This window comes from Castor canadensis, chromosome 15 (genome assembly GCF_047511655.1).
Source record: "Castor canadensis chromosome 15, mCasCan1.hap1v2, whole genome shotgun sequence".
Classification (NCBI taxonomy): Eukaryota; Metazoa; Chordata; class Mammalia; order Rodentia; family Castoridae; genus Castor; species Castor canadensis.
This window is the reverse complement of record NC_133400.1, coordinates 71,651,900-71,677,933: the sequence shown is the minus strand read 5'-3', so window position 1 is coordinate 71,677,933 and position 26,034 is coordinate 71,651,900. Positions and strand designations below refer to the sequence as shown.

The 26,034-nt window shown below is 35.4% G+C and overlaps 1 protein-coding gene across 1 annotated transcript in view; it reads left to right on the top strand.

Annotated features, from left to right (window-relative positions):
• Myo3a (myosin IIIA) overlaps positions 1-26,034 on the top strand; it is a 205,286-nt gene that overhangs the window by 137,013 nt on the left and 42,239 nt on the right. Inside the window, exons 17-24 of the mRNA XM_074056480.1 lie at positions 20-230; positions 2,971-3,118; positions 12,764-12,917; positions 14,774-14,862; positions 16,085-16,214; positions 18,664-18,743; positions 19,206-19,283; positions 22,799-23,004. Of these exons, the coding sequence (XP_073912581.1) occupies positions 20-230; positions 2,971-3,118; positions 12,764-12,917; positions 14,774-14,862; positions 16,085-16,214; positions 18,664-18,743; positions 19,206-19,283; positions 22,799-23,004 (1,096 nt within the window). The remainder of the gene's footprint in view (positions 1-19; positions 231-2,970; positions 3,119-12,763; positions 12,918-14,773; positions 14,863-16,084; positions 16,215-18,663; positions 18,744-19,205; positions 19,284-22,798; positions 23,005-26,034) is intronic.

The following is a 26,034-nucleotide window of genomic DNA, read 5'->3' as shown; positions in this document are numbered from 1 at the left end:
ACATTTATTTATTTTGCAGCTGCTTCTTTGCTTTGCATCCAGGCAGAGGAGCTACAAGAAGCTCTCACCTCCCACTGTGTGGTCACTAGAGGAGAAATGATCATTCGACCCAACACTGTAGAAAAGGCTACTGATGTCAGAGATGCCATGGCTAAAACTTTATACGGGCGTCTCTTCAGTTGGATCGTCAATTGCATTAACAGTTTGTTGAAGCATGACACGTTGCCAAGGTAAGAACTTTTATACAAAATTTTCCCCAACTGTCAGGTGGTTTATCTATTATATATATATTTTTATTTCTAATACTCCTTTTAAAGATGCCTCTACTTGGTATAATTTAATTATCAAAGTTGCATTTCAATAAATATGCTTCATTTCCTAATAGTACCACCTCATTATGCTGTAGAACCATAAAAATTTCTCAGTTGCTAAGCATAAAAACTGTGGAAACACGAATAATCACAATAAAAAAGTATTTTTAAATGTAACATTACTATTGATTAATATGTTCTTATTAGAAGGCTTGCCATGAAGTATATATAATTTTGTACTTGTAAAAAAATGTCAATTCAGCAGTTATTTATTTTTATTTTAGGAATTTAGGTTAAATCTTGAAGATAAAGGAAAATTGTCTTTTCGTTTTTTAACTCTCTATATAACCCCATGACGGAACTTGTGATGAGCTCCACTGAACTTTGTTTCAGAAATGCACTGAAGAGTAGTAGATAATAGCAAATGGTAGAGCCAGGATGGATGCACTCGTGATATCTGACCATAAATCTGTAGTCTTCCTAGAACCTCACTTGAGGAATCAAGAAAACTACAGCTGCTATTGGTTAGATTTTGCATACATATAAGCCCTCACATTTATATCTAAAGCCTTGTCCTGCCATAAATTTTATAAGAATTTTAGAAATTTCACATGTGGAAAAGCAAGATGGAGGCTTATGTTACAATGACTTCACTCACACCTGCTTACTAAGCATGAAAGACCGTATCTTACAATTTAAAGTATGCAATTCTTCATTATTTTTCCACTAAAATACATCCCAATAATATCCTGTCACACTGACAGATTATTCATTATTTTCCCCATGTTCTTAACTCTCTGTCCTTCAAAATTGTCCCTGTAACTCCCTACTCTATCCTATCATGGCTAAGTCCACAAGTCACAGTCCACTTTATCTATTATGATTAAATGGTCAAATGGTTTGTATGTTCTAGTGTGGCTGCCTCTATGATGTCAAGCATTCATTTGAACGTGGAAACTTTCAGACACTTTTCAACACATGTATATTCCACATAATGTAAACAAGATATTTAGAGATTTGACCTCATTTTGATAGCTGTCATCTGCATTTTTAGTTAAGTGGTCTTCAGCAGGGTAATGTGCTGAAAATCCCACTAAAGCCTATCTGCTAAGTGGTAACTTGCCTTTCCATATACTATTGAAAACTACCCAAGTTTTAGATTTTAAAATTTAGATATCTAAAAGAAGACTAGTTGCAATAGTTTAGTTCAGTTCTGTCAAGATTTACAGTGAGATTTCGGAAAGCCTGTGTTCCGTGCCAGACTTTGCCATTAACTGATTATGTGACACTGGGCAAATGACCCCAGTTTTCTAGGTCTCTTCCTCATCAACTGTTAAATAAATGGCAGGTCAATGTTCTTCATTATTGTTGGGTGTCTTGGAAGCTTTTTAGACTCTCTTAAAAACTGAACATGTCCTCCACTCCAAAATAAAAACTGGATCCATCTATATATGCTCACCAAAACATTGCACATGGTCGTGATTCCAGATCCATTGAAGGCCAGTAACAGACCACGTTTCAAGAATGCCTGAACTAGACAATCTATAAGATAATTCCTGGCTCTGCCACATCATTACGTAAGGAGTTAAACGTTTATCTCAGTGAAATCCTATGGTGCAAAAGCATTGTAAAAGAATGATTTTGATTTAACCACATGGAATTATACTTACTATTCAAAGTAAGAACTTCCGGAAATATTTCCATCAGTCACCTTTGTCCACCCATCCCATCTTTAAAGTGTTCTTCTCTCCGAGTTCTGAGTTCAGTCACTTCCTCCAAATGCAGGCGTGCCCTTCGGTATTTATTTGTCATTTTCAAATCACTTCCTCAACAACACTGAGTGTGACCTACATGATCTAAATCGTGAACACAAAGAGACGCTTTTGTAGTTTCCTTTTTAAATGCTCATGAAAATAACTTCCAATTATATATTTCTTGGGGGAGGAGCAAGCTTTTTTGGCCAAGTATCTAAGCTTTAGTGAACAGAAGTAGTCACATGGAATATCAGGAAGAAAAATGCCTTTGAAATATTTAAGTGTAAAATAGTTTTTAATTGTATTTTAAAATATTTAATTGAAAAATAATTTCCTGTATATTTATATCTTTCTCCAGATTATCGTTTGTTCTGGATTTTAAAAATCAGAAGCAAGTAATCCAAAAATAAATAACAATTCTTCAAAATAATTAAGATCATTTTAGTAAAATTTTAAAAAATTATCCTCCTAAAGTGAAAAACTAAATATATCCCTTAACAGACTCTTTGTTTTTTTGGGTAGTTTTGATTAAATGTATGTTTGCTGTGTTCTGAGGGCCAGGCAGGTTGCACTTATGATTTCTAACTCAGGACTGTGACTTTGTGCTTACAAACCATAGAGGAAAAAGGGTTGGTTTTTTTTTTTAACTTCTGTTTAAGTATCTAAGAGCATAGGAACGGTTCCAATAGGGCAAGGAAATTATCATTTTATTATTAAAACTAATATTGCTTCCATTATCTTTGTTTTCTATGGAGAAAGACTTTTTCAGTTAGAAAAATTCACTTTAATTGTGCGTCCTGGTAGAAGTTTCTTAGCTCAGTCACAAATGGGGGACTCAGATATTCTGCTTTACCTTGTTTTGTAAGAAAATAAATAATAACTCACAATCATACTAATTCTTCCAGCGGAAATGATGACAAGCTAAGCATTGGCATTCTTGATATATTTGGCTTTGAAAATTTCAAAAAAAATTCCTTTGAGCAGCTGTGCATTAACATTGCAAATGAGCAAATTCAGTATTACTTTAATCAACACGTGTTTGCGTGGGAACAGGTAAGTCGATAAATTTACTGTAAAGATGCATAAATGTGAGTGTCAAATGCATAATTGAATTCACAAAGCAGTACCTAAGCCATAGATTTAAAATCGTACATTTAAAAAGTCAAATAAAAAAGATTTACTCTTTTACGTGTCCAAAGTAAAAACAGAAACAAAAGCAAACAGAGAACCTGAGTTTAGTATGACTCGATATCTTAAGCTAAAAAACCTTCACTGAAAATCAGTATACTTTTCTCCAAAACTTAGCGAGTTTGAGCCACTAAACAAAGAAATTTCCTTTGAAAATTTAAATAAAGAGATGTGTCTATCAGTTTTTCTTAGATTGCGGCACTGAAATTCTGTTTGAAATTTCAATATCCATCTAAAATCCATTAAACTTCAGATTTCTAGTAGCTAGGCAACAGAATACAAGATAATGGATTTGATGCAAATGCCATGAAATGGTAATTGTCAGAGTACAATGTGTAATTTATGATTCAGCTTCAGAAATATTCATCCTTAGAGAAAGAGAAGAGATTTATTTGAATTGCATTTGGCAAAACCGTCATACTAAGATTATTTTTATTAAGTCTAAAAGTAAGTCATATTTCATACCATTCAGTATGTCACTTGCCTCCTTCACGGCATGTTATTTTGCTTTGTATTTACTGATTAAAACTGATGCCTATTTTACTTAAAATCTTTAGGCCAATTGAGAATTTACTTTAAAATTGCATTTTGAAAACAATGATCACAAAGAAAAATATTTAGTGTCAGTAAAGACCTAATCAGTATTTTCAGCCCTCTCTCAACTATACCAGCACCTGGTTCTATCAAATACTTACTCCCTCTCTCTGCTGGCACCCCTTTCTTGTCTTCTCTGCCCGCCTCATTGGTCCTCTCCCATAGCCTTGGTGTGTGATGAAATCCCTTTGAAATCTTAAAAGCAGACAGAGAAAAAAAACAGGAAACCTCCACTCTGCTTATCTTTTTCCCGTTATCCTCTCTCCCTTCACTCTCATAGTCAAGCACCAAGCCCCTTGAATACGTGTTCAACACTCCTTGAATTGCACGGGTTTCTCCCCTCCTGAGTGCATTGAATATGTAGCAACTGGCTCTGCCTACCTCCACTCCAGGAGAATGGCCCCAACCTTATCAACCATTAGTGCATTCTTGCCTTTGTCACGAAGTTGTAAATCCCTTTAAGTCCAAGGTCACCAAGATCATGCCCTAATTGTTTTTGTACTTTCAGAAGCCAACATACAGCAAGTGCTCAATAAATATTAATTAATGCAGTCTTGCTTTAATGCTTCACAGTACTCACAGAATTGGCTTAAACCAAAGACTGAAAGAACTAATTGCCTTGGGTTTGGATTTTTTGATATGGACCTATTAGCATCCTCATGACTCCCCCCATCTGGTTAATGACTTGCACTGGTAGACCTCTGTTGTTTTTCTCTTTGTGGGCTGGAATTAAAACCTGGCTTTTACTGAAAATAGCTTTAAACCAATGTGCAAACATTTCAATAATTATCGCTATTTACTTTTTATAGAATGCTAGAGTTTAAAATTGCTTTGATTGATAGACTTGAATTTCATCCATGTTCTTTATGCTCTTATTTTACCTTTAAGCTTGTTACAAAAATTGTTTTAGGCCTTTTAACTATCCTTGAGAGACTTTCAAACTAAAAGAAAACAACATTTTCCCCAACAAAATTAAAAAGCAACTAGAGTCTAGGATTATAGAAAGCATTTTGAGAAAACAGGCCATTTCCAATCCTTTCAGGTACTTTTCTAGGTTAACTAGCTAGGAATCCTGCTTTATAATCTAATGGACCAGACATTGGTGTCTGAGTATGGTCAGGTTAGTGAGTGTGTCATCAGGTAGACAGAGGATTAGTCAAAGATTCTCTTGATTTTAACATGTGGGTGCACATTTTTTTGCCTTTTACTTGGTCACTTCTGGTACAGGCAAAAAATGTAGCAAAGAATGTTACTATACCTGTATGCATTAGTTATCACAGATAAAGAACACACACACACTAATTTCTGTAAATGGTAAATAGCTATTAAGACATTCTTAGCTAAAGTCATGCTCTTGGTTTTTTTGTTGTTGTTGTTTTGGTTTGGTTTGGTTTGGTTTTGGTCAAATAATCATGAGTTTGGCCTGAGAACTCTTTAGTTTAATAGAGCCATTATTGCCTGTCATAGGAAGTGGTGTCCTCAACTCCATGGGACATACAAATGACCACCTAACCAAATATCAATAAGACACAGTCCTTGCATAGCACCTTCACAGGTGAAACATTTGAACATTCTTTATTGACAGTTCCATAACATTGGACTATAAATAAAGTGTTTGCTTATTTACTCCAGTTTTAATTTTGTTGTAATGTATGTACAGTGAGAAACTCCAGCAAAGGTGTTACAAAGGGCTTTTGAACATAATTTTCCCATTGCCTTATGTTATAAAAGTTATTGATAGATACACAAAAACATTTTTAATAGGGGTATATATGATGGTGACCTCATATATCTGTAGCTTGCCAAGTAGATAGTGTTATATTTCTTTAAAAGGTGGTCTCTAACTAACTAACCCTTTGTATTGCTTCCAAAATATTTTCTTAAATCTGGAATTTCCTATTACTACAAGCTATGACTCCCTAATCTTCATAACCTACTTTTCTGTGGACATAAATTAAATGTCTCAGAATCTTTTAACAACCAATCTAGAACATGAGAACTTATATTCTTTCTTTTTCTTATTATCTAGATATTTAGAATGTTAGAAGAACCAATCTTTAGTAGCATCATTTTTTTTAATTCATTGGCACATTAGATGTCACAGAATTTGAAACTTCTGTATTTTCCCAGCTCTAGAACATCACTGATTTTAGTAATACTTAAATCGGTTTGTATGTGAAAACCATATTGTGTGAATTAGGTGATAATCTAGATCCCTTCCCCTGCAAATGAAAGTTGATCAGCTGAGAATAGTTACAATCTTTTTAAAAATTAAGACTGAATCAAACTCTTCTAAATGAGCTTCAGCTGAAAATTATATAATTTTCTTTCAATTTTGTTAATTTCAGAAATGTAGTATTCATATTTCAGCCTTCCTTATTACATTTGTACAGTGTCATTGTGACACACATCGTTGACTTCCATTTTTTTTTTCCCAAAAGACTTTTAGTTAGCAGCTCACAAGAGCAGTAAATTTACCCCATTGCAAATTGGGTACCACTTCAACCAATAGCTGGCTGGCCTGGCAAAAAGTGAGACCCTATCTCCAAAATAACCAGAGCAAAAAGGGCTGGAGACTTGGGTCATGTGCCATAGTGCCTGCCCAGCAAGCACAAGGAAATAAGTTCAAACCCTAGTACTGCCACAAAAAAAAAGTTACCCCATTACTGAGGAGGGAGGCATGTTTATATGCAAGGGCTCTCGATAAATAGGCAGCCAAGGTCTAGGTTGCCTTTGATTTGTTCTTATTTCTTTGCTTTCTAGTTTTTTTTCACATGAAAGAACTCAACAGTAATTAAAGTGTGATAGAAAGTTGGAAGTTCTGTGCAATCACATATACCATATTAGAAATGTTCAGCCCTTGTCAAAGGTTGTCTAGCGCTGGGGCTGTGGTGGTGGGTCTTGACGTGTGTTTTAATCTTGCCCTGTTGAATTACCATTGCAGTATAGAAGATACAAGAGAAATGACCCTGCTTTCTAATCATTTATGTTTCAGATCAAGGGGAGCTCATACCACCACAGATTCTTCATCCCAGGCACAAATTTGAATCAGAAAAATTTTCCATTGTTCTTTAGGGCCATTGGGCACTCAGAAAAGGTGTATGGTGCTACCAAGCATTGTTGTAGATCGTAAAGACTCGCTCTGCTTCCTTATATGCCTTTTTATACTTTGAATAAGATTTCTGCCTCCATTAAGTAGTGCTTCTGACTAGCTACTAACTGAACTAAAAGTTTGTTTTTGAAGCAAGTTGTTAATATTTGTTTCTGAACAGAAATGTGCTTTCACATACATCACTATATATATACACCCATGGGTTTAGAGATGGAAGTCAGAAGTCCTTCTCTAAGAAGGAAACTATTTACAGCAGTAACTATAATGGAAGCAGTAACTGCAATTCTGGCTCTGGCCGCTCTTGCAGAAAGCGAAGCGTATGACTTTATCTCCAGCTGTTCACGTCCTGAAGTTTAAAGCTTTTAAGATTTCTAATGTGGGCTTCAACACATAAGTTGTGGCAACTATAAAGAATAAAAAATCCTTCAATATATCTACATTTTCAGTTTTTTAATAGTATAAAATAAAAAGTCACCTGATTTTAAAAAAAACTGTAGGAAATTAAAAACAAACCCCTTGTAAATGTCTTCAAATTATTTTGCTTAAAAGTGTGATTTTTAAAATTTTATATCCTAATTTCTTCCCTCTTAAGCCATATGTGTGTGATGGTGGTAATATTTGTCTTGTTTTACCTCTCCAAATAATAAAACCCATTTTCTCTGAACATAAGGACAGCCACATGCATTTAGAAGGTTTTGATATGAAAAATCTCCCTTTTTAAATGTTTGCTCAAGTTTTGGGTGATTGAGATCACATTCAAATAGTCCCTCAACTTCTCATATACTGAGATAACCAGATATATCAAGAGGCCCCAGAAGCACCTGTTGCTGGGATGCATTGTTCTGCCTCTCATGTGACCTCTCAGGTCCTGCATCCCTCATCCCTCACTCAGCTCCCATCATCGATGAAACTGGGTCAACACCCTAATATGATGTGAGGATTTGTGGTACTTATTTTAACAGTCGTATTTTAATTTTTTTAAATTTTGATTAAAAGTAATTTTAATGAAATACACAGTTAAGAGTATAGAGTCATATAATTACCATATTTTTTATTTGTTTTTTGTGGGGATGGTGCTGGGAATAGAACACAGAGCCTTGTGCATCCTAGGCAAGTGCTCTACCTCTATAATTGAGTGATATCCCTATCACCCAGTAACTAAAGTTTTCCACAGTGAAATTATAGCATATTATTGACAAACTAAAATTTAAAAATCTGGTAAAGATTTAAATGCAGCAGTAAGGAGGAAATGGTGGACAGTAAAAGAGGTTCTAGTATATAGGAAACTAAACTTCTCCTTATGCTAATGTTTACTTACCCTAAATAAATGTCTCCTTATCCTAAGCTGATACCTGTCAACAGAGTATAAATTTGTAAAATCCTTTGTGAACTTAAAAGAGTTTTCAAGAACAGGTATCACATACAAAAGTGATTTGACTAGGATTTTCATCTCAACATGTGTAGTATACATCTTTTTCTGAATAAGAAAACTGATCTGCGGCGTTCCATTCAACAACACTTTCCTCCAAAGTTCAGTAATATGTATGAAAATAAAGCATGGATCTTTTATTAGGAATTACCCCAACTATTCTCTTATTTGTCAAATTCAAATAGTTAGTGACCAGCGTCATCTCAAGATACTGATGGACAACATTCCCTGTTATTTGTCATGAACTTCAACAGGAAACCTAACAGGATCATCAGTACCAGCTTTATAGAAGAAGTAGGTTTTAAATTTTACTTTACATCAAGTTAAGATTTTTCATGAGGCCCTAGGTTCAATCCCCAGCACCACAAAAAAAAGTTTATAATTTTATAACACATATATATCACATTTTTCTCCATTTTCATCTTTAAATGCTTAGGTATTTCATTAAAGTGTCATTATCAACAATTATGTATATGAAGAAACAGAGAAAGAGAGAAAGTAAATGTAGTAAATGTGGGGGAATTTGAGTCAAGGCTGCATAGGAGTTCTTGAAATTTTGGTAAGATTGAAACTACTTTAAAATAGAGAATGATAAAAGTTCTTTTCTCACTGGAATAGACAGACTCAGTTCATCTTGAGAACTGGTAGCACTATTACATAAATTCTCAATTTTCAGCCCATAAAATCTTTCTCTTAAAGTGAGATGGTTTGTCAGTGGGCAGACTGAGTCACTTCTTCTTAAGGGTTTCTTTCCACCACAAGTAATGTGTTCATAAATATGTCCATTGCTCACTGAATCAGTTGGTGAGTGGAAATTCTTTTACTAAGACACAGACTTCAGGGAACATAAGAAGTGTGCATCTGGCTTCTTTTGTCTTGCAAATATTCTGTCACGATAGTAAAATTCAAATTTATTCATTAAGTCTCATGTCATATCTAGGTAGCTTGGATTTCTGAAATGTTAGAACTAGGAGAATCCTAATTAGATTATCTGTATTTCACAGATTAAAAATAACCCAGCAACATTGAAAAGAATCAGAGATCTAAAAATAGCTAGCAAGCAGTAAATATATAATATATAGTAAGCATATATCCACTTTATTGCCTCCCAAACCATCCTTTTAGATAAAGATGTAATCAAAGAAATGCAAATATAACAAGACTACCATTTCACCTATCAAAATATCAGATAAATTTTAAGAAGATGTTCATTGCTGGTGAGGATACAGCAAGTCAGTGTTTATGCTGCACTGATTAAAGCACCAACTGATGCAAGCTTCAGTGAACTCAATTAGGAATCTGAAAATGTTCACACTGGTTGGCCAGCTAATCTGCTGGGATATAATACAAAATCCAGAAAAGCTGGGTACAAAACATGTGCCTCAGAGCACTATTTAAAATAGATAAGGAGGTAATCTCAAATGTTTCCACATTATATTGCCAATCTAAAAGCATAGAGTTCAGTATCGTGAAGCTGTTCAAAGAACATTTGTGAAAATATGTTAATTACATGGGTACATGCAGACACCATATTATTATTTTTCTTTTGTCCAAGGAAATAAAGTAAAATTAAAATTGAGTGAATGGTGTGATTTCTGTGTTATTAAAAATATACATAACAAAGACTGTAAAGATTCCACTAAATGTTAATATATTTTCTATATGATATATTTGAATTTTAAGGTCTTAATGATTTTTCCATATTTTAGATTTTTTTCTTTTTTGACAGCACTGGAGTTTGAACTCATACTTTGTAGGCAGGCACTCTACTTTTTGAGTCATACCCTGGTCCTTTTTTGCTTTAGTTATTTTTCAGTTAGGGTATCCATGGGGTCCTTTGGGGGTTTTTTGTTTGCTTGTTTGTTTGTTTGCTTGTTTTGCCCAGGCTAGCCTCAGATCTCAGTTCTCCATATGCTTCCTGCACAGCTGGTATGACAGGCATATTCTACCATTCTCAACTTGTTTGTTGAAATGGGGTCTTGCTTAACTTTTTGCCCAGGCTGGCCTTGAACCTTGATCCTCCCAATGTCCAGCTCTCCAGTAGCTTGGATTACAGGCATGCACCACCTCACTGGCTAGGAGTACACTGTAACCTTAAATATTTAAGCTTGGTGGAGCCATGGCTATGGAGGTGCATCTACTGAGGGCTTTCTTGCATCTTGACTCAAGAATGGAGTTTCCTAACCTCCAAGTCTTTGATTCCAATGCCTCCTTGCTATGTATTTTAAAAGATTATTCACCCTTTTTAAAAAGGAACTCAGGCAATCTGAACAGAATAGCAATAATATACGCTAAACATTTCAGCTTTCACACAGCTCATACCTCGCCTGTATTTTTAACGTGCAGGGCAGAGCCGAGGACTTTCTGATGAGATATGAGCTTTGCTTATTCCATAAGATAGAAAGTCATTAAGCATTTTGCCATCATAACTGCACATCATATCATTACATAAAGATGTAATATGTTGCCTTACTCATGTTATTTTACTCAAAGTGCCCTGAGTGTAGGTACAGCATTTTATTTTCTTTGTTGTTTGCCTGGAGTCCATAAGACTAACAAGCATCTTTAAGGGGAGCCCTTTGTTTTCCAAGTTACCATCTCTGCTCTGCTGATTTGCCACAGGAGCATCCAGTGGATTTTGACACACACCCACAAATAAAAGTGACAAATACATCAGTTTAGACCTTAACCTCGTGTACTTTCTCTACAAAGAATACATAAGTTCGTTTGAACTTTGCAGTTGTGATTTAAGCTATTATATGCTGTCAGTATAATGTGTCTAACAGTAAAATAATGCTAGATTTCACTTCTTTATTCCAAGGTTACCTTCAAATGAAAAGGCTGTGAAAATTCAAGATGTTGTTTTCATTTTCTTGTAGTGGACAAACTGAATGTCTTTCAGGTTCTCCACCTTTCAGGCCATGGGTCTGCTTCCTCTGTATGCATTAGATTTTGTTTATTTTAAAAATATACATTGGGTTGAGGGTATAGTTAAAGTGGCAGAGGGTAAACTTAGCATGCACAAGGTCCTGGTCTCAACCCCCAGTGTCACAAAAGATAAAAAAATAAAAAGTTAGAATAAAAATTCAGTTATTTTTCCATGTGGCACCCTCAAAACAAGATTTTGACTTTATAAGTCTTTTATAATTAAAAGTCTTAACTTATTAAATGACGAACTGCAATTGGGTAAATTCCATACTTGCAAGAAATAGGTTTTCTTTCTCTAAACTCTTATAGCATGGTATACCTAGTATCTATCTTATGTTACCTTGCACTATTAACTAAATTATACTTTAAATCTCCTGAAGTGGAGAGCTTTTTAAAAACATTTCACCGTGCATAATATATCTTATTAGAAAATGTTCATTGAATATATTTCATGAATTACATAATATATTTAAATTATCATGAAAATAGCCTGAGATTTAAATGTTGTTGTGCTGCAAGTCATGCTCACTGAGCTAGCAGTTATTCCATATACTTACTGGGATGGGGTGGAAGGCAGAGTTTGCTTTATCACCTGAAAATCAGTGACTCCCCTACACCAAGCAGCACGGGTAAGTTTCAGTTCAGAGGCCGCTCAGGTCCTCTCTATTATATACTTCAGCATGGGGACAAAGGTGCAGTGTAATACAAAGCCATAGAAATAAAGCAGAAGCACAATAGATCATTAGTACAGATGTTATCCTGCCACCGTGGTCCTACAGTCTTTGTCTTTGGTTCATAGTTTTTATTTCATACATCCAATATATTTAAAAGCAAATGATCATTAATGTACCACATATTTTCACTTTGTGAATGGGGATTATTTAACAAACAGGAAGAGGGAAACTTACAGAGTAGGCAATTCCAATGGCTAAGCTGGGTAATTAAGTAGCAGAGCCCAAATGTGGACCCATCTGTCCTCGTTTCTAAACCCATTGGTTGTTTCCATGACCCACTGTTATCTACCTTCCTAACAATCTAAATGTCTGAAATCATAACTTCAAAGGTATATAAATGTTCTTGAGAGATCCAATGGGGAAGATACAGCTCTAAGATATGCCTAATTCACATTCCATCAATTCTGGAACACAGTCTTAATACTTTTCATTAATAACATAGTCTACATCCTGAAAACTGGAAATGTCTGTAATTCTAGGGTGGAGACTAGACATCCTTTTATTACTATCCTGAGTATAATCAGTGCTAATTTTAATGAATAGCAGTTCTGTGGAGAGAACAATAAAATGATACCCTCAGTTTAAGCGCAATGTCATAGACATCAATTTATCATAACATGTGTAAAGTAGAAATTTAGGTAATTACTGCCAAACTATATGTTATTCACACAGTTTTAAGAGAATTTCTCCATCTGTATCCTGACTTGTTATAGAATGAATACCTAAATGAAGATGTTGATGCTAGAGTTATTGAATATGAAGATAACCGGCCGCTTTTAGATATGTTTCTGCAGAAGCCAATGGGTTTACTGTCCCTACTTGATGAAGAAAGTAGATTTCCCAAGGCCACTGACCAGACTCTTATAGGTGAGTTTTAAACCCAGTATGACTGCATAGTTTTATGAATATAACACGTACTTGTGAATGATTTTTTTAATTGTTTTAAATTATCTGTGAGAAAACAGGTGCCACAAAGCCTGCATATCTGACTTTACAGAAGAGACTTTGGATCTAGTACTTGGACCAGTGAATGTCTATAATAGAATGAAATATTTAGTGATGAATTAAATAAAATTAGGTATTAGATTTCTGCTTACTTTATGGTAGAACCCCAACTATGGAATCTTAGGTTGAATATGACCTTAGAAATTGTCCAACCCCAAATTAGAACTTGGTAAGCAAAGCAGAAAGGCAGCTCTAGAATTTGAAGAGATAGCTAGCAGGCAGAAAACAAATTCATCTGTGATGTTCTGACCATTTATTTAATAGAGGCAAAGAGCCTCACATACCGTAATAACCTCAAAGTTACAGTACACTAATAAATGCTCAGGATAAGAAGATTATCATCCCAAATAGTTAAAATGGAATGGCTCCACTTAAATTAAAAAGAAAAAAACTTTAGAGTTTTTAAGTAACTGGAAAAGTCATTTTTCAATGTGGAACATCATCTTCCTTGATGATGGGATGTAACTATTACTTATAACAAGTACTTGCAGAAAATGTAAATTCATATTTTTATCTCATTTACTTTTGGGACAAGCAGAGCCTGTTTCTTACCATTAAGTCTTCAGTGTTGTTCCCTCCTGACCCACTGATTCGTTTATTAAGTCCTCTAATTAGACAACCCTAGAAGGAAAAGAAAATAATGCCAAGGTTGTGGGGAAAATCATTTCATAGCAAGCACTTGGTATCAAAATGTTCCTTTTAGCACATGGAATGAGAAGTCTCTGAATGTGTTAAAAATTGTTATAGAAATTAACTGCCTTTGTGATCCTCTTCTTGTGGTACTTACAAAATAAATAATAACCTAAACTAAAGTTTTAGGATCATGATTTGATGTCATACTCTGTCTTCGAAACCTCTTTGACTTGAGCAGTCTCAATTAGTTCCCTTCTTCTGGACCAGTTATTCTCAGAGTGTGGTCCTCAAAACAGGAGCAGAAGCAGAAACTGAGAATTTGTTAAGACTGTGAATTCTTAGGCTTGGTGTGGTGATGCCTGCCTACAATTACAGCTACATCAGAGGTGGAGGTAGGAATCTCACAATTTAATGCTGGACCTGGGCAAAACATGATACCCGATCTGAAAAACAACTAAAGTGAAAAGGGCTGGGGGTGTGGCTCCAGTGAGAGAGTGCCTGCCTAGCAAATACAAGGCCCTTAATTCAAACTCAAGTACTGCAAAAAAAAAAAAAAAAAAAAGTGCTTGGCTTTGTCCCCAGTACTACTGAGTCAGAAACTCTGAGAGTGGGACCCAGAAACCTGTGTCTCACCAGAGCCTCAAGCTGACTCTGATACATGCTAAGATTTGAGAACTCCTGTAAATAATGATGCAATGCCAAATGGTTATGATTGCCCAGGGTTGAATATCATAGAATAATACACATACAAGTGCATATATATGAAATTATCATAATGAAACCCATTAAAAAGAGGACAATGAAGAGTTATAAAGGCAATGAATGTATTAAAGTGTATTATATGCATGTAGGGAAATATCACAGTGAAACTCCCTTGTTCAAGTCATATACACTAATAAAACACTTTGTGATTATGAGTTTTCACTTGTTACTTATAATCATATTTGAAATTTGCATAAATTAGCTATATATAATTTTCTCTTTGTTCACTGCGCATTATGGTGAAAGAAATGACTGACATTCAATGTTCTTTGAGTGTCTCTTACATGCTTAGTATTGAAGTAAAAAAAATTGTTTTTCTACAGAGAAATTTGAAGGTAACCTGAAATCACAATACTTCTGGAGACCCAAAAGGATGGAACTTAGTTTTGGAATTCACCATTATGCAGGAAGGGTAAGAACTCTTAAGAATTATGATTGAGTTTCTCTTTGGCCTCTCATCAAACAATAAGGATAGGTATAACATGTATAAAGTGAGAAGTACATGAGAAATAAACAAAACACTTAGAATCCCAAGTGTACTTGTAACCTCCACACTGCTGGTGATGCTCCACTGACTTTTGTCATTAAAAATACACACTTTGTCAGGCTCCAGTGACTCATGCCTGTAATCCTAGCTACTCAGGAGGATAACAGTTCAAAGCCAGCCTGGGCAAATAGTTTACAAGACTCTATCTCAAAGAACAAAATCACAAAGGTGTAGGCCCTGAGTACCACAAAAAATATATATGTATATACATATACATGCATATATACATATATGTGTATATATATATACTTTAAATCATCTCAATTATAACCTCTCTTGTGATTTTTAGCATATGATTTGCTGAATAAAGCCCCCTTTAATTATCGATTAAGAATTGCCTCTGACCATTTTATCCAGTTGTTTATTTAGTTCATTACAAGAATACCACAGGCAAGATAGCTTGAACAGCAGGTACTTATTTTCTTACAGTTCTAGAAGCTAGAAGTTCAAAATCAAGGTGCCCCTACAAGTCTCATAGGGCTTCTCTTCTTGACTTTCAGAAGCTGCCATATCATTGGGTCTTCACATGGTCTTTTATCTCTCCTTTTCTCTCTATTCATGCAAAAAAGTTTTATGGGAATTTTAGAGCAACAGTATCAACCCATAACAACAACCATATGAGATAATCCTTTAGAAATCTTTAATAACATTCATCTTTAAACAGTCTTAAAATTATTTGTAAGTTCCAGAAGCACAAAATACCCAGTGCTTAGATTCTACTGCTACTAAGATAAAAATCTATCAAGGCCAATTGAATATCATAGATCAGTTAACACAGAAATAGCAATACTTGTTTTATGCTGCCCCTCTCACCAAATGGAAAAAAAACCATCAAACTCCTAATGCAATGGGAGGAGTCAGATCTCTTTGGTAATTTTAACACAAATAAAATCAGTGAGACACAAGTTTTTCTCTAAGGTACTCTGTAAACCTGAAGTAGGTTCACTTTTCAAATCAAATTGTAAGGAATTACCTTTGCAATCCTGTTGCTCAGTAAAGACTAAGCTCTCAATAAATTTCGATTGGTGGGTATAACAACAATGATGACACTGATTGTGATCATTACAGAAGCATCCTTTATCAACAGGTCCTCTATAGTGCAAGTGGGTTCCTGGCTAAAAATAGAGACACTCTTCCAACTGACATTGTGCTTCTCTTGAGATCATCAGAAAATAGTGTGATTCGGCAACTGGTCAGCCACCCTCTGACGAAAACAGGTAAGGCAATTTCCTTTAACTGAGAAGGAGCTCTAAGGAGAGCCCCATCAGGTGTTTTCTGTCTCTGAGATTTTCATGACTATAATCCACAATTTGTTAGTTGTTTTCAGCTCACTAAATATTCATTTATTAATATCCTTTTCCCCAGATCATCTGAGAACAATATTAAAATGAATATGAAGAAACTGGTTTTTTAATTAATGAAAAGTGTTTGAGGTACTCACTAGAAAACATGGTAGTGTACCAGTTGCTCACTAAAAATGTTCATTTTCCTCAAAAGAGTTTGGAATTACCTGGTGTTTTCAGCAGTGGGCAACCTTCAGATGGTTCCTTGAGGCTTTGTAAGTTTGGTGAGGTCTATTATTGATTAAAAATTCACATGATTTTGTTTCACCCAACTATACACATCTTTGCATTTTCATTTACAGAGAAAAATACAGTTAGGATGGGCTCTTACTGTAGTTTGAAATTATTCTCTGTATTTTTTATAGTTTTATGAGGCATAAGAGAATTATTTAACTAGTAAAATTTGATGTTTCACATATATAAACACAGATAAACTGCTTTTAGAGATTGACTGAGGGGTCAGATGTTCACCTGCTTTCCCTAGCTTGCTTCAGAGGTAAGTTAGAAGTTCTTTAGTTCTTTATTTACTATGCTGTCTCCAAGATTCTAAAATAAACCATGGCCCTTTTCATGTATAGCTTCAAATATGAAATATATTTCAGCCATTATTAGAGAGAAAATGCATGACAATTCCATGTATCTCCAGTTTATCAGTTTTGTTAATCAGGTATCAATACAAGCAAAGTAGATATATTTTCTGAAATTAAGATCTAGGCTAATTTTAGTTCTTATTGATCTGTGGAGATTAAAAGGCATTTGATTTGCTTTGTTGTTAAGTAATATGATGACTAGTATATAAATTTTGCTGAAGTGAAATTATTAATCCTTCACTAAATTTCCTCTAGTCTCTTTCAGTTTTCAGATAAACTTAAAATTTTGAATTGTGTGCTTAATATGAAGTAATGGGTCTAGCCTAAGTCATGTGTTCTTAGCTCTTTGCAAATTTATCATGCTTCTAAGAAATCTGCAAGTCTGAAATATTTTTTTCCCAATTGAGGCTTCTTCTAAAACTTTCTCTGATAATCAAAAAAAGGACAATAAGCTAAATTCTTCAAGCTGCCCCTCTGAAGATCATCTGTTATTGTCTCTGTGCACCCTGCTGCAGTCAATTAAGTTTGAAAAATGGTCGGTACACTGTGAGGTTTCAGCCCAGCATGAAAGCCATCACACATCCCCATGTCAACTCTTTTTCCAGAATAAGGAGGGAAGGGGAAAGAAAGCAAATCAGAAGCACTGCCAGTCATTTCCCAGGCAGGTTTCCTTCCTGCCCCATCATCTCAGGGCCGGGCATCTATAACCATAAAGAATGAGTAAGATTTACCAAAAACATTTAGTCCTAAGACATTGCTGAAAAGAAGGAATGAGAAGAAAAATAATCTTTCTGAAGCGATACTGAAATTCGAAGATATTTTGAACATTACTATTTGGATGGTAAACTCCGGTTTTTAAAAACATTTTTATTAGAATATGATAGTTATACAGGGAGTTTCATTGTAATAATGCCCTATATACATATATTATACCCCAATTTGGTTCATCCCCTTCTTTATTCACCCTCCTACTGGATTATGGTTTGGTTTGATTCATTGTGCTTGGTGGGAGAATGGTTGAAAGGGGAAAGTGTGCTTCATTTTTAGGGACCAGCCATGTGCCAGGCATATTATCCCATTTCACCAAAGTTCTGAATGGCATGCATTATCCTCACTTTATGGATTCAGACTACAGATCAAAAACTAAGTAAATCACCCAGTGGCAACTCAACTCACACACAACAGTGGGTTCAAACTCATGTCTGTGGCTGCCAAGACCATGATATTTCCATGACAGCATAATTATCTCCTGCCTTTGATGTGTACATTTGTGTGGCCCTAGCACGAAGCACACATTTCTGAATGTTGGATTAAAAATGTCCATTTCCTTCGATCACACTTCACCTCATGTGAAGTAATGATCCATATGATTTTTAAGGTTCATTGCAAAGCATAACCTGAGCTAAAGAAAGTCTCAGATATCATTGAACACACACAACCAGAGAAGCAAGTTGCTCTCTTCTTGATAATCAGCTCGTAGCTTCTCACATCTTGATAAGAAGGCCAACACTTACCTCTACCTTTCTGTTTTCCAGACAGGAGCATGTTTTTTCTGAATTTAAGATTTTTTTGGTAGATTTTCACATAACATTATCTTGTCTTTGTCTCAGTAAGTAGCTAATCAAGCATCTGTGTCTAAATATTGTAGGATCACCAACGTTTAAGTAAATAGGAAAAATCATCTAGTCACTAAGAACTCTAAAAGTAAATTAATTTTATCTACATTCCCACAGGTAATCTGCCACTTTCTAAAACTAAAAATAGAATAAACTATCAAATGAGGACTTCAGAAAAATCAATGAACTTGACAAAGGTAAGAAAATGCATTTTTCATGGCAGTGAGTCTAGAATCTAACCTTTGGCAATATTTGTGTATTCCTAAAAGTAAATAGCTTTTCCTGAGTTTTTTTCCCTCTGATCTTTCTTTTCTACTTAAACAGACATTTATGATCACAATACTGCTAGTGGCTAAAACAATCCTGCTTTTCTGATCTATCCCTAACTCTTCTAGCTATTTTTAAATGCTACACTAGGACCAACTGAAAATGTACACATTGACTAGAGTCAGAAATAGTCACATTTTACATAAGACCAATCAGAATGCAATGTGACTAACAAAACAGTTATCGTAAGGAACAAATGTCAACACATCTTGCAGCGTTATGTACTGAAATGTATAAACTAAGGTAACCTGAAGGGGAAGTGCCATGTGCTCCCTGTAGATCAGAATGTGCAGGAGGGACTGAGGCCTCACTGTGTTCCTTGGTCTCCTTAGGGTGAAACTGAAGAAGCCACACGTCGTGCCCGTGAAACAACCAACATGAAAACACAAACAGTTGCATCATACTTTAGAGTAAGATATGAAATTATGATGTGTTGGGCTTAGGGGTATAATTCATTCTAAATGAGTTACAGATCAAAAAGGGGTAACATATGTCAGAGTGCCATTAACAAAAGGGAATGTTTATTGTAGCCCATTTACTATTATTTAGAAACAAGAGATGTTAGAATGCCCTGCGTTCTAACAGATTCAAAAATCTGTGAATTGGTTTACTTTGATATTTGACTTATAAAAACTATTGTTGGCAATCTTAATGGAAGTCTACACATTGAGCAAAATTAGTTCACAGAGACGAATTCATTTCCATAGCATAAGTTCTTAAAAGATTTTTAATTCAATCTATGGTAATAATTCTCCTTCCCTCTTTGAATAATCTTAGGCTGGATAGAGTGATTAAGGTTAAGCGTCATTATCTAGCTATATCTCTCTGCACATACAGTAGCTGACACTGTCAACAGAAAAATTAACTAGTGGTAGTAACCAGCAGAGAGAAGAGTGACCAGAGACACAGGGACGTAACAGGGCAGTTGCCTAGCATGGGACCAAGGCATCCTTCCTTGAACAATATGGGAGAAAAGAAAAAGAAGCACCTTGTTTTCTCTGTGCTCTGGATGACTCTAGATAGCCCTTCCTTAATGTCAGTTTATCTCTTCTGATAAAGTCATATTAGCCAGCCAAATAAAAATAAGAAAGTATCACCTAAAATTCGGAAATTGTTAGTATAATTTAATGTGAGGGGAGTTAGGAGAAATCAGGTTAAATTCACTATAAGTGTTCAGTGAATGTTATCTAGTTCTCTCACAGACTCATGAGCTACTTTTTAAACTATCCGAATACTCATATTAAATATTCTGAGTTCATAGTAGTGTGTGCCCAAACACCCTTGAGTACTGTCTGTACGTTTGTAAGCTTAACGTCTTATGTTGGCTGCTGAAGCATTCTATTTACAATGGGAAGGCAATACAGATGAATCACTGAAAATATTTACAACCAGACAATTTTCTTTTTTAAATGACTTATCCAGATATTATCATACTATCTCATTGGTATTAAACACCGTGTATGTTCAAACCAGATCAGTTCATGAAAGCATTTTAATCTTCTAAAGTGAAAAACAATAGAAGATCATTCCACAGAATATGCAGTGTGTTTTAAAGACTATTTTTCATTCTGCAGACAAGAATGAATCTATGCGCGGATAGCACAGTGCTTTAGTCCTTAAGAAAATCCAGTGCCTAAATTGCAGTCAGCTCAGAAAGCCAGCAAGCAGATAAGTGTCACCTTTGGATCACCAGTGCCCTGACAGATGCTTGCATGACTAAAGGAATGATGACTCACAGATAATGTAATGAAAAGGGTCTCCAAGTGGCAGACCAGCTGTTAGGAAAGATCACATCTAAGTCTTGGTACCCAAGAGGAAGGAATGCAAATTCAGTAGTTTGTCAGTTGCCCAGTTGCAGTATTTGCTTCACACTGGCTTTGCACTGGCTTTGCAACTGTAGACTTTTATATTTCCAGTAAAAGAGATTCAGTCCTCGGAAGAGGTGAATCAACTGGGGCTGTAATACCCATATGCATGAGAACAACATGAGGAAACTCCCTGTGTGGCTATCCTTATCTCAAACTAGCAAAACGTCATGTTTTTATTTTATGTATTATGTTTTTACTTCCACAAAATAGGAGGGCAGGAGGGTGAATAGATTCTGCCCAGGGAGGTCAGTGTGGGGGGCGGTGGATGCTGGCACCAGTGGGAAGGAGGAGGTGGGGGAAGGGGGTAGAAAAGTGGAAGGGGGGATTTCAAGTAGGAGGTATTTGATACATTGTAAGAATCATTAGAAATGCAACAATGTACCCACATCCAGCACAACAAAAAAATTAATAAAATGAAAAAAAGATAAATAAATAATTTTTTTAAAAGAGAGAGAGAGAGCTCCAGTCCTCAACAGCTACCTGTGTCTGAACCTTGACAAAAAGTTGTGATCCTGGTCTTTGAGATACTAGTTTGCTGGGATTCCAGTGCTGATGAACCATAATTCAGTTATTCAGAGTTGCTTAGTAATTGACTACTGTTTTAATAAGGTGTTGGTCCTGAACACAGTTTTGATATCTACTTTAATAAAAATGCTCCTAGACTAAGCAAGATAATGAACAAACTAGAGCAGATTAGGATACTTTAATGGGTATTGCTTTGCTTATTTTTATATCTATCTCCTACATATTAAACTAAGCAAACTTCTCTGACCTTATTTTAAACTAGGATATAACTCTGATGGAGATGAAAGTGACGACTTTTTATAATGTTTTTATAAAAGAGAGAGTTGAACAAAGAAATTTGCATGTGAACTGGAATAACCAGATTATGTGTCTAGATATTATCATTCAGTAAGTTTGATTGAAAAGATGAAACTACTTACAAACTGTGTCAAAAATAACTTCCTCTCTTAAGTTTCCTTTTTTTGGTAATAATTTATTTTTTTAACTTTTTTGGCTTTTTTATTATTGTTGTACTGGGTGCATTGTGACATTTACAAAAGTTCTTACAATATATCATAGTGGAATTCACCCGTCCATCCTTTTCCTTTATCCCCTCTCCCCCCACTCCTGGAATAGTTTCAACAGGTCTCATTTTTCCATTTACATACATGAGTACATAATATTTGCACCACAATCACCTTCCTATACCCTTTCCCATATCCTCCCCACTCCTACTGGTACCAACCCCCAAACTTGACCTGTTCTGCCCTCCTGTTCTCCAATTTTGCAAAAAACAAAAAATGGCATTTTTGTTTGTTTCAGATAGCTATACAGGGAGTTTCCTTGTGATATTTCCATGTATATATGTATTAAACCCAAATTGTTTCACCCCCTCTATTTTTCTCCTCCCTACCTTAGTCCCTTTCTCATGGTGATTTCAAGAGGTTTAAAAATTCTGTATTTATTTTTGTATAGGAAGTACATCAATCAAATTCACCTTCTTAACTTCCTTCTTTTACCCTCCCCCCCCTCATGTGTGACTTCACCTTAGCGTGATCTGTTTTTCATAATATTGCTTGTATTTGTACTGGGTCTGTATTCCACATTGAGAGAAAATATGTGACCTTTGGCTTTCTGAGCCTGGCTAACTTCACTTAAGATGATGTTCTCCAGTTCCATCCATTTACCTGAAAATGACAAAATTTCATTCTTCTTTATTGCTGAATAAAATTCCATTGTGTATAAATACCACATTTTCTTAATCCATTCATCAGTAATGGGGCATCTTAAGAATTTATAGGCAAACTTTTAATAGCCAGATTCCTAGTTTACCATCTCTACATTTTTCATCAGTAAATCTATAATTTTTTAAATATAGTATAAGTAAAATTTTCATTAAGGAGGGAGATCTTTCCCTGCAGCTGCTGTGGTTAGTACAAGCATTTGTAACTTCATTTTTTAAAAACTTTTATCCTCACAGTAGAAAGAAATATCTTCAAGCTTCTAAGACTTTGTATGTTATATGGGAAACTTATTTTTGTTGCATATTATAGTCTTCCCTGATGGATTTGCTATCTAAAATGGTGGTGGGACAGCCTCATTTTGTCCGTTGCATCAAACCCAATAATGAGCGCCAGGCGAGAAAATATGACAAAGAGAAAGTCCTGCTACAGCTTCGCTGCACGGGAATTCTAGAAACAGCAAGAATTCGAAGGCTGGGATACTCACATCGTATTCTCTTTGCTAACTTTATTAAGCGGTATGTGGATTTCTTTTTAAGTTTCCATTATGAAGTCTATGTAAAAACTCATCAGAAGAATTACAGCAGACAAAATAGGAAAAGAATTATTTAGGTGGTCTTGGAGAAGGGCATTTTGTTCATGCATCAAAAAGAGAAGACAGCTATTAATTGAAGCCGGGAGACTGTCCTCAACTGGGAGATGCTCTGTGGTAGCAGAAGATATGTCAGTGGCATGCGGTTAAGAGTATGCGGTTCTGTACTGAGGAGCTGGACAATCTGTGTTCTCATCCCAGCTCTGCCATTTGTTATTTGACCATGAACTCATACCAGTGATTCTCAACTAAAAGAGATTTTGCACCTCAAAAAACAGTTGACAGTGTCTGGAGATATTTTTGTTTGTAACATCAGGAAGGGGTAGTCCTATGGTACTTAGTAGAATGGTTACTAGAGGCCCATTCTACACAGTACAGGGTAACCCCCCCCCTCCCAACAAAGAATTATCCATCCCCAAATGTCAACAGTGCTAGGGAATTCTTCTTAACATTTGAGATTAATGAAAATTAATTAAGTTATATAGTAAATGCAGTACTGAGGTTTGAACTCAAGACCTCATGCTTGGTCAAAGGCATGCTCTCTATCACTTCAATCATGCCTCCAGCCCTTTTATGCTTTAATTATTTTTCACATAGACTCTACCACTTTTTGCCTGGACCAATCTTCTTACCCACATCTCCATTGTAGCTAGGATTACAGATGTGTATCACCCCACCTGGCTTGTTTGTTGAGATGGAGTCTCACTAATGTTTTGCCCAGGCTGACCCTAAACTGCAGTCCTCCCAGTCTCTGCCTTCCAAGTAGATAGAATTAAAGGTATGATCCACCACACCTTGTCTTAAGTAATACATTGATAGTCATGTAATAGTTTATATATGTAATTAATATTTTTAATGCCCATGTTTCTGATAGTTATCAATTCTATCATTTCTAATGGTCATTAAATTTAAAGAAATGTCAACTTTCAAACAGGAAGTCTATTACAATTTTCAGGTAAAACCTAAGTTTAAAAAATTTATCATTTAGAACACTCTCTAAACTTTTTCAAATAGATGAGTATTAAGAACAAAACAAAGCCCTGTGTTGTGATTGTACAACAAACTGTGATTCAGACTCCACGTGCACAAAAAAATTGTCATGTCTTGTATCGTGCATTATTTTACTTGCAGTAGCAAAGACCCTAATATATGTAATGAGAATTTTAATTCTTTCTGCTTTTTTTCATATTTTCAAAAATTCTTTTTTCCTTAGAGGCCTGGAAAAGAAAAGAAAGGTAGTCATTTGGAGTGCCTTGAAATAAAAAAAAACAACTTGTCACTTTTCCTGTACAGCAAAATGACATCAGTGTTGTGACTTTTTACATTAGAACTTTTAGATACTTAAGATTAGCTTTAAAACTGTAAGTTTTAGGGTTCAAAACTTTGGTCAGTATTTAATTGATTTTACTTCCTATAAATCAGACTCAGTTTTGTATACAAGCTAAGAAATAGTGGAATTTCTTATTGGCCAGTATATAAATTCTCCTTGAGAGCAGGTAACCTGAAAATACTAGATAAAAGAAGTTTCAAATTCAAATTTGACCTTATTATCACACATTTCATGTTTTAGGAGAAGAGCAGACTGGTAACTTTCTTATATATCAATATAAATGTTATTAGTATAATATTAATATAAACACACTTAAATTTCAGTGTATGTATGTGTACATGTGTCCAGTGGGCTAAGAACCGGGAGGCATGAAGTTTTAAAACTGGCTTGATCTTCAAGGTCTGACAATCCATTTAGCATTATCAGAGCCATAGACATGGGAAGTTACTGAGCAACACAAGGCAACAGATGCCACATCCACCGTGAACGGTGTGCACGGTGCAAGAGTTTCAGGAGAGGGAATGAATATCTCAGGAGGCCAGAAAGGATATCAAGAAGAGGGGCTCAAACTGAGATCTGCTAATAGGTACAGTTTGCGGGGAAAATAGCAAGGAGTGTTTTTGGTGTATAAACTGGTATCCCAAAACTATAAAGACTTGGATTACACTCGATTGCAGAGTGGGCATTAGTGAGGTGACAGAGATAAAAATGAGAAAAAGAGTTATGCTAAAATTGTGAAGAGAGAGCCTTCAATTCCAGGCAAAGTTTACACTTTCAAAAACAATTATGATTAAAAGTATGGACAATAAGGAGAACTAAGTCTATTGTGTTGAAATGTTGTAGTTGAAAGCAACTTATTGGATTGTGGGTGTGGCTCAAGTGGTAGAGCACCACTCAGCAAGCATGAAGACCTGAGTTCAAACCCCAGTAACACCAAAAAAAGTAATTTATTTATTTATGAGTTCAGAATTGAGAATAAATTCTTAAATATATTTCAAGTCCTGTGCTGTTAGACAATAGCAAATTACTACATGATAAATGAGAAGGTGGGGGGGGGGAACTAAGTATATAGACAACACATGAATAGCTGTTCTGAATAACAGAAAGTTCCAGAAATAAGACTAAACCTGCCAGGCACAGTGGCTCAGTCTTGCTATCCCAAGCTACTTGGCAGGCTGAAATTAGAAAGATGGTGGTTCCAGGCCAACCTGGGCAAAAAGTTTGTCAGACCCCCCACATCAAAAAAAAAAGCTGGGCGTTTGGCACCTGTCACTCCAGCAACACCAAGCATAAAAAAATATGGATCATGGACCAGGCAGGCCTAGGCAAAAAAGTAAGACTCTATCTCCAAAATAAGCAGAGCAAAAAGAACTGGAGGTTTGGCAAGCATGAGGCCCTGAGTTTGAGTCTCAATACCTTCTGAAATAGAAAAAAAAAAAATAATAAGAGCAAAACCTCCAGCAAGTGACAGTATAACTCAAGGAAGAACAATGTTGGAAGATGTGTGGTGGGAAGGCTGAGTAGAGTTAAACTCCTTCACACACTTGAAGGTCAGTTTCCAGTGTCTTTGTGAAGGAGAAAAACAAATAAGTAAATAAATAAAAGGTTTCCTTCTGTTTCCTGCCA